Below are 15,738 nucleotides of genomic sequence, written 5' to 3' on the forward strand. Positions count from 1 at the left end.
ATTTATTCACTTGTATGAATTATATATCTTTACCATATTCAGTGAAACTTTATATTATTTTTTTTAATAATATATAAAATACATAAAAATAAGAAATAAAATAAAAAGAAATAAAATAAGTTATATTATTTTTAAAGTTTATATTATTATAAATATATATATTTTTTTATCTATACATAGTAACAATAACTACATATGATATTCAAGAATTATAACGTAATTCTTTCAAATTTCTTTTTTTTTGATTGGTATACACTTGTGTGAATGCTATATTTTTACTATATTTAATTAAATAACTATTATTTAATATGCAAAATAATAAATAAAATAAGTTACATTATTTTATAAACTACATATCTACATATGTCTATATATTAACAATAACTACATAATATTCAAGAATTAATTTTAATGTTATTTAATGTTTTTTCAACTCTATATAAAAATATAGATTTTGTATTCACTTGTGTGAATTATATGTAGTTACCATATTTAATTAAATAACTTTAATTTATAAATAATATCTAAAATTATAAACAATAATAAATAATATCTAAATTTATATTTAGATATTTATAAATAATATCTAAAATTATAAATAAATTATAAATATATATATAAAAAAAAAAATATATATATATATATATATATATATATATATATATATATATATATATATATATATATATATATATATATATATATATATATATATATATATACACACACACACTAAATATGTTATATTCAATAATTCCTATTAGCACGTAATTTCTCTTTTTTTTTTTCTGATCAGTCATATAAAAATATAGTTCCATTTATTATATATTTTTTTCTAATAATAATATTTCTAATCATTTCTGTTATTCCATGGTCTGTCTGAATACTGGATTCTGATTGGCTGGCAGGTATGCAGTAAAACCGTTTAATGCACAGGTAGTTCCAAGTCAGTTTAATCACCATTCTATATTAATGCATAAAGACAAGTGACAGCTTTTAATGATTTGTAAGGGAGTTTGTAAATGACACATGTATATTTATAATGTATATTTATACAATTTCACAAGTGCTCCTAAAAAGAAAAGTAAGCGTAGAGCCCTAATGGATTTATTGCATTTTGGGGGGAAAAAAAATCAGTTTTTATAATAAATCTTTGAAAATCGAAATCTGGATTTGAATTTTTAATGTTATTATAACCTAAAGATGCTATGTGAACATTTAAAACAGAAAATAGTGGTTTTCATCTAGCCATAATTCAAAATGGATTTATAGCGTTTTGGAACCAAACTCTTCAAATATATTATTTACACACACACACACACACACACACAAATGCACACGTTTGTACGTTTGTGTGTGTGTGTGTGTGTGTGTGTGTGTATTCCATAATTAACACTAATTAAGTGCGTTAATTGACAACCTCTGTCATTTCTAATATTGCCACAGTAGTCATTACTGTGTTCCATTCCAGTCATTTGATTTTTGCAGAGACCAGAGCACCTCAAACAGACCATAATGTCATGTTTACCTTCATACAAGCGTCTGCTTTGGTTTGTGCCGCCGTCTTATTTGCAGGCTTTCCTGACCCACAGAGTCTTGTTAATATTTAAACAGTCACTGACACTCTGCCTTTTCCCTCTGTCCCTCTTCTCCCCAGCAATTGAACCACCCCAATGTAATTAAATACCACGCGTCATTCATTGAGGAGAACGAGCTAAATATAGTACTGGAACTCGCAGACGCCGGGGACCTCTCACAAATGATAAAGGTAAGGACACATGCCGATTTGTCAGCAGTTTCCTTCTTGCTTCCTCACAGTGTTGCTTACTGCAAGACGCCCGAACGAAGGTAAAATGATCTACATCCCACAATCGGACTGTTTATTAGAATCACACACGTTCGATTCGCTCAGCCATCCCGTTTCCTCCTGACAACCCTTGCAGCTTGCATCTACAACCTGATGCTCCGCGTTTAATGGTCTGCATGTAAAACCCCCTCGCCGGCAAATCTCCACCCGCATAAATCATTCCCAGCGCAAACAAAGCGTTTGCGTCGGTAAATGAGGAACAGGGCGGATTAGTATGACGACGCCTTGGACATGTGCATCATAACGCACGCTTGCGCAAATATCCCGACTTCGGTCTGCTCCAGCGCGCCGCTGGATTTCTCAGCCCTTCTGCTCCGCTTTAATTAGTTTTATTTTTTTTTATTAAACAATGTCGCTCCAAAGGTGTATACGGCGGATAATCCCCTCAGCGTTGTATGACCGAACATTGAGCCATATGTAAAACAGAAGCTGCGAATGCATAAATTTTACGTTTTTTTTATTCTTTTTCTTTTTTTTGCATCTCTGGCCCCCTCCCCAATTCTCTCCGTCCATCTCGGAATTCAAATGAAATCAAATGGCCCCTTCATTTGCATGCACTTACAGAATATTGCATGTGCCGTGTTTGCTTTTTAAAGGCACAGAGGGGGCTGCCGCTCTCCCTCATTGACATCAAACAGCCCTCTGATATGCAAATAGAAAGGCAGGGGAAGAATAGATCCACCGGCTTTGTTTGGATGTGGGCCAAGGTTTTCTGGGGCTCGAGACCGCACGCTCGCCGCCGTTCTGATCATTTCTGTGAAGAGGTACGGGTGGAGACGAGGCTTAAAACGGCCCGAGCGAGCGTTCGCACAATGAAGCAATACGACACGCTGAAATAACCCGTTTTGTTTTGTTAATCAATTCCTGACCCCTTTTAACTGCCTCGACAAGTAGGTTTACTGGCTTAATTATTGAGACTGCATGTGAAAAGGTCATAATTACCGAGTCTTAATTCTGTCTTAATTAATAACGTAACGTCATATTCGTTTCTGCTTTGAAGCGAGGTCGTGCACTTGTGGACCTCCAAAGCGACCGTGCTGGACAACACCGTGCTAAAAGCTTAGAATCGCTGCAGAATTTTTAAAAAGGATCATTTGGTGCTGTATCACACTCAGCGGTTTTGGAGAATAATAGTTGTTGGTTTTATTAAATACTGTCCAGAATTGTCAGCAATGCTAAAACATCTGTTTGATTGAAACTAACGGCGCGCTTTGATGTGAAATTGCTGAAATGTAATAAAAAACACACTTGAAATCTGTGTTTAAGACATTAAATGATATTGAGTTTAGCTTACAAATTATGTTAAGAGATGATTGGTCAAAACAAATATGTTTTAATTAATGCTGTCAAATGATTAATCGCATCCAAAATAAACGTTTTTGTTTACATAATTTATGTGTGTACTGTGTAAATTTATTATGTATATATAAATACACACGCATGTATATTTTTAGGAAAAATTTTGTTTATATATAATATAAATTATATGAATATAGATATATATGTAAATACATTTAAGTATTTTCAAAAAATATACTGTATGTGTGTGTGTTTATATATACATAATAAATATACACAGCACACACGTTATGTAAACAAAAACTTATATTTTGGATGTGATTAATCGCAATTAATCACGTGACAGCACTGATTTTAATTAATATCCCACTGCGTTTAAAACAAGTTATCATACAAAAATAAGTAGAGTAGTTGGAAAATCATATAAAATTATGCTATAATTGCTAATAAAATAAATAAAAAATAATTTTGTAATATTTTTGAATTAATTTTGAAAATAATAAATAAAATGAATATTGTGTTATTAATGAATTACTTGGAAATTCTGAGTCTCTCTGGATTTTATGATTTATAGTTATGCATTTGTGTAAAATTTATTTTTTTCATTCTGTAAGCTACTGATGACATTTCTTCCAAATTTTAAATAAAAATGTTGTCATTTAGAGCATGAAATGACAGTTGGTCTAAATAATCAAAAAATGTCATGTTTTCAAACATGTTTATATTCATTTTTAGACATTTTTTTTTTTTTTTTTTTTTAAACTTCAGAAGTTATTAAATCAATATTTGGTGAATCAGGAACACTGATTTTCAGTTGCGACAATTGTTATTTTGTCCAGTTGTCATTTTCTGCAAAAAATAAAAATAAATAAATAAATTAAAAATGTATATTAAAAAGTCATATGGTGCAGTTGCGCCTTGGGTGTCCCGAGTTCGAATCCCGCCTCGTGGACCTTACCCAATCCCACCCCAACCCCAACCTCTCTCTCCCACTCACTTCCCTAACTCATCTCCACTGTCCTGTCAAAGAAAAATGGAAAAAGGCCCAAAAAAACAAACAAATAAAAGAAATCAAATAAATTAAATTAAATTAAATTAATTAAAAAAAGCTGTAAATGACAATATTTTTATTTGAAATTTGGAAGACATTGTATCAGACCTTTATAGAATAAAACAGATTATAACATTTTACTCAAGCCTTTTGAATCTAGTATTTTTTTTTTCATAGCTGTGTACACACTACCATTCATTTTTATTAAGAAATTAATGCTTTTATTCAGCAAAAAGTGGCAGTAAACCCTTTTGTAATGTTACAGAAGATTTCTATTTATGATAAATGCTGTTCTTTTGAACTTTGTAGTTATCAAAAAAAAAAAAAATCATGTTTTTCTCAAAAATATTAAACTGTTTTCAACATAATAAGAATAATAAGAAATGTTTCTTAGGAAGCAAATCAGCATATTAGAATGATTTCTGAAGGTTCATGAGTCTAATGTGAAGACTGGAGTAATGCTGAAACTTCAGCTTTGGATCACAGGAATAAATTAAATTTAAATTATATTATAATAGGAAGCAATTATTTTAAGTTGTAATAATATTCCACAATATGACATTTTTTTTTACTGTGTTTTGATCTAATAAGCAGCCTTGGTAAACAAAAGAGGCTTTAATCAAAAACATAAAAAAAATTGCTGACCCCAAACCTTGGGGTACAGTAAGTTGAAGTCTGACAGTACAAAAAAACATTTGTATTTCAAAACAACTGTAATAAAGGTTTGGCTAATTAATATTCAGTATCAACTGAAAAAATCACAAATATACTACAACAGCTAATGCTTCTGTAAAGTAAAGATCTTGTTGGCATTATCCAATTGCATTCTGTCAGATTCATGGAGACGTTTCTCAGTGCTTGTATGCCGTAATCATCCTAAGCATGTGCATCTTGAAAGTCTCCCCAAATGTTTGTTTCCCCATGAGGCTCCTGCTGTACTCACAAACTTCAGATGTTTTCCATTGCAGTTGCTTCAAATGAAAAGGGAAGGAAAGTTTATTGAGGCCTTACAATCTAGAGCCTGCATCAGATTATAGTCGAACCCAGAGCCCTTCACATTCATGGTCATCCTGTTGTGCTGTTTTTAGAGTAGCAGGGGTCCATGCTGAGCTTTTGGAACATTTTACATCTGAAAACTGTGTGCGTCAAACAGTCGTTCAGTAGGTTGAACAGTTTGACTGCTAAACATTGCGTAAAACGTTGGTGTTGCGGGTTAACGAAGATTGCATGCGTCTGTGCTGCCATCAAGGCGTATTTATTTATTTATTTGTTTATTGCCTGCAGCATTTCAAGAAACAAAGACGGCTGATTCCTGAGAAGACAGTATGGAAGTACTTTGTTCAGCTGTGTAGCGCACTGGAGCACATGCACTCCCGCCGCGTCATGCACAGAGGTACACACGCACACACACACACACACACACAACTGTAGTGACATGTACATGTAGAAACAGACTTTAAAGAAGACGTGTTTTACACTTCTATTGAATTTTTTATTTTTTTTGCCTTCTGACTGACCCTTGAAATAATAATTCACCCATATGTGTTTGTTTTTTTTCACTGAAACGTATTTGGAGGAAAATAACATTACACAATGAGAGTTCCAAACAGATGATAAATATATTACAATAATCCACAAGTAATCCACAACACTCCAGTCCGTCAGTTTACAGCTTGTGAAAAAAAAAAAAGATGCGTGTTTCTAAGAAACACATTAATTAAGGTGTTTTAATTTCAAACAGTTACTTCTGGCCAAAAATACAAATCAAAATACGAGTCCATAATCCATAGTAATGCTTCCCCCAGTGAAGAAGTTCATAATCTGTTGTCCTCTCAGATCAAAATCCACTGACATATTTGTTTAGAACTTTTTGGACTGTTTGTTTGGCTTGTAAAAGGTGTTTGATCTGTGCATATTTCTCCCCTGTTTCAGACAAGGTGAACTTTTCACCAGAGAAAGCAATATTATGCTTACAAGACTCAAACAATGGGTTAAAGTTAAAAACATCTTGATGGATTTGTTTCTTACAAACATGCAGTGTTTAATTTCTCAAGATGTTAATTGATGGACTGGGATTGTGTGGATTACTTGTAGATTGTTGTGATGTTTTAATCAGCTGTTTGGTCTCTCATTCTGACGGCACCCATTCACTTTGATGTAATGGTACATTTCTCCAAATTTCTCCCAAAGAATTAATAAACTGGTCTACATCAGCAAATTCTGACTTTTGTAACTCGCAGTTGAGAGCTTACATAATGTGATTTTGTCTTTATAACTTGCTATTGTGAGTTTATATCTTACAATTCTGACTTTATTTCTTGCAATTGTGAGCTTATATCATGCAATTCTACAAACAAAAGTCAGAATTTGAAGTTTATATCATAATTTTGACTATATAGTTAAAAATTGTGAGCTTATATGACGCAATTCTAACTTTACAACTTGCAATTTTGAGTTTATATCACGCAATTCTAAAAAAAGTCCATTTATTTTATAACTTGCAATTGCGAGCTTATATAACTAAATTCTGACTTTATAACTCGCAATTGTGAGTTTATATCATGCAGTTCTAAGAAAAAAGTCAGAATTTTAAGTTTATATCACAATTCTGACTTTATAACTTCTAATTGCGAGCTTACGTAACGCAATTCTGACTTAATAACTTGGAATTGCGAGTTTATATCATGCAATTCTAAGAAAAAAATCATAATTTTAAGTTTAAAATATTAATTTCAAGCAATTCTGACTTCTGACTTGCAGTTGAGAGCTTATATAATGCAATTTTGACTTTAAAACTTGCTATTGTAAGTTTATATTTTACAATTCTGACTTTATTTCTCGCAATTGCAAGCTTATATCATGCAATTCTAAGAATAAATGGAAGAATTGTGAAATGTAAACTTGCAACTGTGAAAAAGTCAGAATTACAAGTTTATATTACAATTTTGACTTTATAACTCGCAATTTTGAGTTTATATCACACAATTCTATTAAAACAGAATTTCAAGTTCATGTCGTAATTCTAACTTTATAACTCACAACTGCGATATTTTTATAACACAATTTATTAAATAAAGTGCAACTACAAGCTTATATAATGCGATTCTGACTTTATAACTCACAGTTGTGAGTTTATATCATGCAGTTCTACAAAAAAAAGTCAGAATTTAAAGTTAATATCTCAGTTCTGACTTTATAACTTAAAATTGTGTTTATATAATGCATTTCTGAGAAAAAGTCAGAATTTCAAGTTTATATCACAATTCTGACTTTATAACTTGCAATTGCAAGCGTATATAATGCAATTCTGACTTTATAATTTGCAATTTTGAGTTTATATCATGCTTTTCTTCCTGCAAAATTTTGTGGACCAAAAAGGTTAATTTTATTTATTTATTTATTTATTTTTCCCATTGTAGTAGTGTAGCTATGTATAAAGCACACAATCCACATGACCAACGTAACCTGCAAAGTTTGTGTGGGGAAATCCTCGCCATGCAAATTTGCTGATCTTGTAAATTCCTAAAAATGTTTGTATTCCTTAAAATGAAAATTAGCCAGAACAAAATTAGTGAACACTTGTAAATGTGACTGAAAGTTGAAGTCTGACAGAAGATGGTTAATGGGGGAATAAATAATGTTTACCATGCATTTCAGTAAATCTAAAGAAGATCTAAAGAAGATCTAAATTTGCAATTCTGAGAAATAGTCGGAATTTCCGAGAAGTAGTCACAATTCCAAGAAATAAAGTCAGAATTCGGAGAAATAAAGTCTCAATTCCAAAAAATAAAGTCAGAATTGTGAGAAATATATTTGCAATTCTGAGAAATAAAGTTGCAATTCTGAGAAATAGTTGTAATTCCAAGAAATAAAGTCAGAATTCGGAGAAATAAAGTCTCAATTCCAAAAAATAAAGTCAGAATTTTGAGAAATATATTTGCAATTCTGAGAAATAAAGTTGCTATTCGGAGAAATAATTGCAAGATGTTAAGTTGCAATTCGGAGAAATAGTCAGAATTGCAAGATATGAACTCTTTATCTCTAAATTCTGAGAAATGGTTGTAATTCTGAGAAGTCAAGTTGCAATTCCGAGAAATAAAGTTTCAGTTCTGAAAAATGAAGTCAGAATTCCGAGAAATGGTCAGAATTCCGAGAAATGGTCAGAATTCCGAGAAATGGTCAGAATTCCGAGAAATGGTCAGAATTCCGAGAAATAAAATCGCAATTCCGAGAAATAAAATCGCAGTTCCGAGAAATAAAATCGCAATTCCGAGAAATAAAGTCACAATTGCAAGATGTAAAGTTACAATTCTGAGAAATAGTCAAAATTGCAAGATATAAACTTGCAATTCTGAGAAAAAAAGTTGCAATTTTAAGAAAAAGTTGCAATTTTAAGAAATAATCATAATGTTAATAAGTTGCTAAAAAGTTGATAGATACTGAAATGTAAACAAACAAAAAGTTTATTTTTTTTTTTTTCCTTAACAACCAAATGGTCATATTGTCTTTTTTAAAATTCACTATTTGATGGGCTGTTTAAGTTACTAGTTGACTAATCATGACTAATCAGAAGTTTTATTTAGTTAGACTGGATTTGGGTTTATCTGACCTCAATTGGACAGATTTCTTAAAGGTGTGTTTACTCGAGATGCATCCTTGCATACAAAAGCAGCTAGACAGACAGAAACAGAGTGCAACTGTTAAAAAAAAAAGTAGAACTTCCAAAAAAAATTTAAAGAAAACACATCTATATACTGGCCAGACAACTAATTAGATAATTGGTGGGGGTCAATGATGTCCTTTAATTGGGGCATCATTGACCCCCTACTACATCATCCTTGTGCTGTATTGCATGTTACAAAAAAAAAAAAAAACCTTGTTCCACTTCTCATCTGCTTCTCATCAGCTCTGAGACGAGACTCTAAGGTCTTTGCTATGCACAAGCTTGACCAGACACAGTGCAGAGAGCATTGCATCATCTTCTTGCCATTTGAAAACAAGCAAGATGACGCAACTGTCCATGGTGACCCGAGACAGTCTTCCCCAGTTCCCATGTATTTATGCAACTCTTGTCGAAGTATTGTAACATACGAGACCTGTACGGGGCTGTGTTTTATCAGGACTGGTAAAGGTTACAGCAGGCCACTGGTTTACATTCAGATCATTTCCCTTTTTGATTGTAAACTCTTGGCGGCAGTCCGTTCAGATCTTGTTCTTCTTAACCGTTTGGCCTGTATGTATATGTTGCTGTTGGAAAAGTTCATGTCCAGAGGTGTCTGACATCAAACACGAGCTTGTGCTTCCAGAACCGTCATGTCTTGGCTGGTCTCTTGAAAGTCATTTGAACCATGGTGATGCGTAATACCTTGCTAATGGTAACCTTTCCTTTAACCTTTCTTAAACATTTCGTAACATTTATATAGGACGTTTTTGTTAGCTTTTTTGGATTTGAATTAAATGTTTCTTCTGTTTGACGTGTGATTCTGTTTCGTCTAAACAACAGGTTCTCACAGTCTGCTACGTTTTGCAGGTTTCCGTGGAATTTAAAAGCATGTCGTTCACAAAGTTATATACCTGTGTTTGTTTAGTACGGAAGCCTGTTTCCGCCACTAGATAAAAAAGGGGGGAAAAAAGGTAATTGCGACATTTTCTCTCACAATTCTGTCTTTTTTTTCCTCAGAATTACATAATACAAACTCTCACTTCTGACTTTTTTCTCAGAATTGTGAGATAAACTCGCAATTGTGACTTTTTTTTCTCAGAATTAGAGTATTAAAGTTGCAATTCCGAGAAATGGAGTCAGAATTGCAAGATGTAAAGTCAGAATTCTGAGAGAAAAAGCCACAGTTTCGAGAAAAGGTCGCAATTCCAAGAAATTAAGTCAGATTTGCAAGATATAAAGTCACATTTTTGAAAATAATAAAGTCACAATTCTGAGAAATAAAGTCACAATTCCAAGAAATAGTCACAGTTCTGAGAAATAATGTCGAAATTCCAGGAAATACTCGCAATTCCAAGAAATACAGTTGCAATTCAAAGGAGTAGTCAAAGTTCCGTGAAATAAAGTCAGAATTATGAGATAGTCACAATAAATAAGAAATTATAAGAAATGCAGACGCAATTTCGAGAAATGGTCACAATTCCGAGAAATACAGTTAGAATTGCAAGATAAATGTGCAGTTCTGAGAAAATCACAATTCCAAGAAATAAAGTCTCAATTCCGAGAAATAAAGTTAGAATTGCAAGATAAATGTGCAGTTCTGAGAAAATCACAAGAAATAAAGTCTCAAGAAATAAAGTCTCAATTCTGAGAAATAAAGTTAGAATTGCAAGATAAATGTGCAGTTCTGAGAAAATCACAATTCCAAGAAATAAAGTCTCAATTCCGAGAAATAAAGTCAGAATTGCAAGATAGTCACAATAAATAAGAAATTCCAAGAAATACAGACGCAATTTCAAGAAATGGTCACAATTCCAAGAAATATTTAGGAATTGCAAGATGAATGTGCAGTTCTGAGAAAGTCGCAATTCCGAGAAATAAAGTCTGATTTGTAAGATGGTCGCAATTCCGAGAAATGAAGTCGCAATTCAAAGGAATAGTCGCAATTCCGAGAAATAAGATGTGATTCTGAGAAATAAAGTCGCAATTCCGAGAAATAGTCACAGTTCTGAGAAATAATGTCGAAATTCCAGGAAATACTCGCAATTCCAAGAAATACAGTTGCAATTCAAAGGAGTAGTCAAAGTTCAGAGAAATAAAGTCAGAATTATGAGATAGTCATAATAAATAAGAAATTATAAGAAATACAGACGCAATTCTGAGAAATGGTCACAATTCCGAGAAATAAAGTTAGAATTGCAAGATAAATGTGCAGTTCTGAGAAAGTCACCATTCCAAGAAATAAAGTCGCAATTCCGAGAAATAAAGTCAGAATTGCAAGATAGTCACAATAAATAAGAAATTCCAAGAAATACAGACGCAATTTCAAGAAATGGTCACAATTCCAAGAAATATTTAGAATTGCAAGATGAATGTGCAGTTCTGAGAAAGTCGCAATTCCGAGAAATAAAGTCTGATTTGTAAGATGGTCGCAATTCCGAGAAATGAAGTCGCAATTCAAAGGAATAGTCGCAATTCCGAGAAAGTCAGAATTGCAATATAAATTCGCAATTCCAAAAAATAAAGTTGCAATTTCGAGAATTGAAGTCACAATTCTGGAGCAAGATGTAAATTTACAATTGACAGAAGTCATTAACAAGAACTCATTAACAAGTTGACAAAAAAATGCTGTGATTATTATTTGTTATAGAAATATATAACAGGAGCATTAAATATTATATAATATAATAAAATATAATGTTTATATAGTATACAATAAATATAAATAATTATTGGAAACACAATAAAAAGAAAAAAAAATGGTCGTTTTTTACATTGGTCAAATATTGGCAGGCCACATAAAATCAGACCTACTCCCCTGACTGGGCCAGCAGGAAAAATCCAAATTGTTGTTATTAAATATTTAGCTTCAATTTGATCATGCTTTCAGTTACCAGCAAGAGTATAGTACTCTTAGTACCAGGTCAATTATCCTTCACTGTACCATATCCAAATTAATACTGGAGACAAACTGCTTAAAATGTGAAAGAAAAAGGTTGTAGATTTGTTTTGGTTGTGCTGATAAGTCACTAAAACTCACATTTACTTCCTCCACAGACATTAAACCCGCAAACGTCTTCATCACAGCCACTGGAGTGGTGAAACTGGGCGACTTAGGCTTGGGACGCTTCTTCAGTTCCAAAACAACTGCAGCTCATTCTCTAGGTAAGCTCTCCTCCCTCCCACCTCCTTGTCTCTGCTTCTTTCTGTCCTTCGTGGAAAACGGGAAAACGAGCATTGAATGCGGCGGAAACAGCCTTTAATTACTCAGTAGGGCCCGGATGTGTTTCATTAGGGCTGGCTGCGAGCAGAACCATGTGCCTGTTATAAAAAAGCGCCTTCCCGACGGCCCCTGGGGCCAGTTGAGAGCAAAGCGTGCCGGTGGCTGTATCCATTTCATTGAGCAGTTGGCCTTTCCTGTTGCCTTGACCCCACGACCCAGCTCCGCACATATGATGTCTGGAGCAGGACAGGATCCTGAATCCCTAACGATGCAAGGATAGGACACCCTACGGTGACAGAGCAACTTTCGGCAAAGTTGCCCGAGGAGGTGGCGCTTTTAACACGCCGTATAGTTGAGATGACCTGTTGTTTAAAATCTCTTTTCAAGAGTATACAAATTTGTTAACAGCTTGTCTTCTGCTTTATAGCAGTTCGTATTGCCAAAAAAAGATCATTTTCACCATCAAGATCAGATTGCTTGTGACATTTCAATATTAAGTATCATAAATCATATTTTTCTTCTCTTATCCACTTTGACTCCATTTTGGATACGCATTATTCAGTATTCATCAGTATTGTTATTATCAGTATTATAATACTGATCAGTGTCAGTATTATTACTGTTCATATCTGAAGTAGGGATATCTGTATTTTATTTTGTTTTATTTTATTTTATATTTTTTATTTTATTTTACCGTTATCTAACACTCACTTAGTTGTTTAGTTAAAAATACTAACAATTTAATGACACTAGAATATAATCTTTAGCAAATTTTACAATTATAATTTTCCTTTTTAAATTATTATTACTGTTCATATCTGAAGTAGGGATATTGGTACCATAATAGCTTGCTTGAGAGCTTTTATTTTATTTTTTTTTTTTTTATTTTATTTTATTTTATTTTACTGTCTTATAACACTCAGTTATTTAGTTAATACTAACAAATTAATAACACTAAAATATAGTCTTTAGCAAATTTTAAAATTATAATTTCACTTTTTTATTTAGTAATTTATTTATTTTTTTTACTGTACATCTGTATCATGCAGGTACTATTTGAGTTTTTATTGCTATTTTAAAGTATTATTTTGTTTTTATATTAATTTTAATTCAAATGTTAGCTATTCTGTTTTGTGTTTAATAAATAATGTAAATATGTGTATGCATGTGTGTGTGCGTATAATAAATATATATACATATATATATATATATATATATATATTAGGGATGCACGATATTATCGGACTGATATCGGAATCGGCCGATAATGACTTCAAATGTAAATATCGGCATCGGCCCGATATGAAAAATTATGCCGATATGTTTTGCCGATAAGATGAATATGTTAACTCACATGTGCTAAGGGTGTGCTAGGGATTAGATCACGTCAGCAGTGTGGCTCATTCTTGAAGCAAAGTTTTGACTGAATGAGGAGTAGATTCACTGTTTTGGATCGCTGCATTTAAACTGAGAATACACATACAGAATGATGCATAGCAATAGCACGTGCAGTGGCAGCAGCGGCTATAGGAGAAAGCGCGCCGTTGTTCCATTTGGGATAATTTACTGTTGCCTGTTTCATATCCAGTCACTAGATCGCTAAATGCACATTTTAAATGGTTTTATGGTGCTCTTTGTTGTATTTTGAAACCCAATGGCTGTGTTTGCACATGACATGATCTGCATTTAAAATAAAAAGTAATTACGGCGCGCGGTCAGTGAATTCTCTTTCTTCGGCGGCGCAACGGCAAAACACACTGTTGCTCATATGAAACATTTTTCGTGAATATGACACAAGTGAGGTACAAAGCATTCTTTATAAGTTAAATAATTGGTTAGCAGGCAAATGTTAGTAGCGACCATACTTTTGGATTCATGCAGTTCGAGCCAATACATTTAAAGCCATAAGCGGCTGTGTGTCCTGTTTTCCCGGTTGGTCACGAATTGCCACAAACTTAATAATATTTATAGTTTCTTTTCACAAATCATCACCGTCTCACCCTTTAATTTCGCAGGTTTGTTTTCTTGTCATTTACTTTTAATCCATGTTGTCGGATCATTTATGCGGGTAAACTGCGTGTGGGAAATAAAAGATTTCGTGGCAATAAATTAAGAATTCGTTAATACGACTTTTTAATTCGTTCCCTTATTTTACAAATTAATAAATTAATAAAACGTAGGAACGAATTAACAAGTTGTAGGAAATAATTATGTTCGTGTCCCGCAGCCCTGTCAGAGCGCAGTGCACCGTATAAAATAATTAGAAATTATAATTAAACATGACTTAGTGACTACATTTCTATTACTTTCTTTCCATGTTGAATGCCTTTGTATTGCAGGGCTCTAGAATGATCAAAACTGTCACTTTTTTTTTTTTTTTTTAAATGTGCAAGTTAAAATTTGACGTGGTCCCACTGCTCCATACAGCGCGGGTTACAGAGTTACAAAGCCGTGGCATATTCAGGATTTCACTGATCACGCAAAGAGTAGTTTTCGTTGTGAGCGCTTCGGGTGTAGAGCCTGGTTTGTATTTGTAGTGTCAGCACGAGCCAGGCGGTGACGGCAAAAAGGACGCGACTATTCTGGAAACGATGGCGGACGGAGGATTTGGTTTTCGAGTAGGGTAAAAGACCGCTTGTTAAACCAGAGAAGGTAAACATGTTGGTATTCTTGTGCAAAAAAAGTGTACTGTTTTGCCAGTTGGTCACAAATTGCCACATAACTTAATATTTTTATTTTCCCAAATCCTCACCGTCTCACCCTTTAATTTCTTAGGTTTATTTTCTCATCATTCACTTTTAATCCATGTTTTCGTATCTCTTACTGTGATAAATTGCGGGTGGGAAATAAAATATTTCGTGGGAATAAATTAACAATTCATTAATACTACATATTAATTCGTTCCCTCATTTTACAAATTAATAAATTAATAAATCATAGGCACGAATTAAGAAATTGTAGCAATGAATTATGTCCTGTTCATGTCCCGCAAAGCACCCTCACAGTCACCCAGTTTAGTTCTACTTTTCTGTTTTCGTTTTGAAATGTTGTATTCAGATTGCGAATTCGAAAGTGAAAGCATCCGAAGTTCGGCTTATAACATAGCAAAAGTGAACTTAATTTACAAAATTCAGATCATAAATAATGCTAGTCTACTGATGAAAAAGAAGGGATTGAATGTAAACCACTCATTACTATTTATTTAATCCTAACGAATAAGTTATTGTTAAAAACTAACTTTCCAAATAAAATGATATATATCGGTATCGGTATCGGCCAAAATGAGATGAAAAAATATCGGCATATCGGATATCGGCAAAAATCCAATATCGTGCATCTCTAATAAATATATATATATATATATATATATATATATATATATATATATATATATAATAAATTATACATTATATATATTAAGTATTATTTTATTTCTTATGCAAAAATAATTCATTCAAATATTATTTTGCTGTTTGTTTAAATATTTTTAAATACGCTAATAGTTTTTATACATTTGTATGTCTATTTTAGTTTTTTTACTACATCAGGGTAAGCTCAAATATAATAAAAAAGCTCAAATATGAATTATCTTAAATATGAATTATATGTGTGTGTGTGTGTATGTGTGTATGTATGAT

The 15,738-nt window shown here is 32.6% G+C and overlaps 1 protein-coding gene across 1 annotated transcript in view; it reads left to right on the forward strand.

Annotated features, from left to right (window-relative positions):
* nek7 (NIMA-related kinase 7) overlaps positions 1-15,738 on the forward strand; it is a 96,147-nt gene that overhangs the window by 46,868 nt on the left and 33,541 nt on the right. The window contains exons 5-7 of the mRNA XM_051094716.1: positions 1,658-1,768; positions 5,502-5,610; positions 11,935-12,042. Of these exons, the coding sequence (XP_050950673.1) occupies positions 1,658-1,768; positions 5,502-5,610; positions 11,935-12,042 (328 nt within the window). The remainder of the gene's footprint in view (positions 1-1,657; positions 1,769-5,501; positions 5,611-11,934; positions 12,043-15,738) is intronic.

Source organism: Labeo rohita, chromosome 22, assembly GCF_022985175.1.
Source record: "Labeo rohita strain BAU-BD-2019 chromosome 22, IGBB_LRoh.1.0, whole genome shotgun sequence".
Taxonomy (NCBI): Eukaryota; Metazoa; Chordata; class Actinopteri; order Cypriniformes; family Cyprinidae; genus Labeo; species Labeo rohita.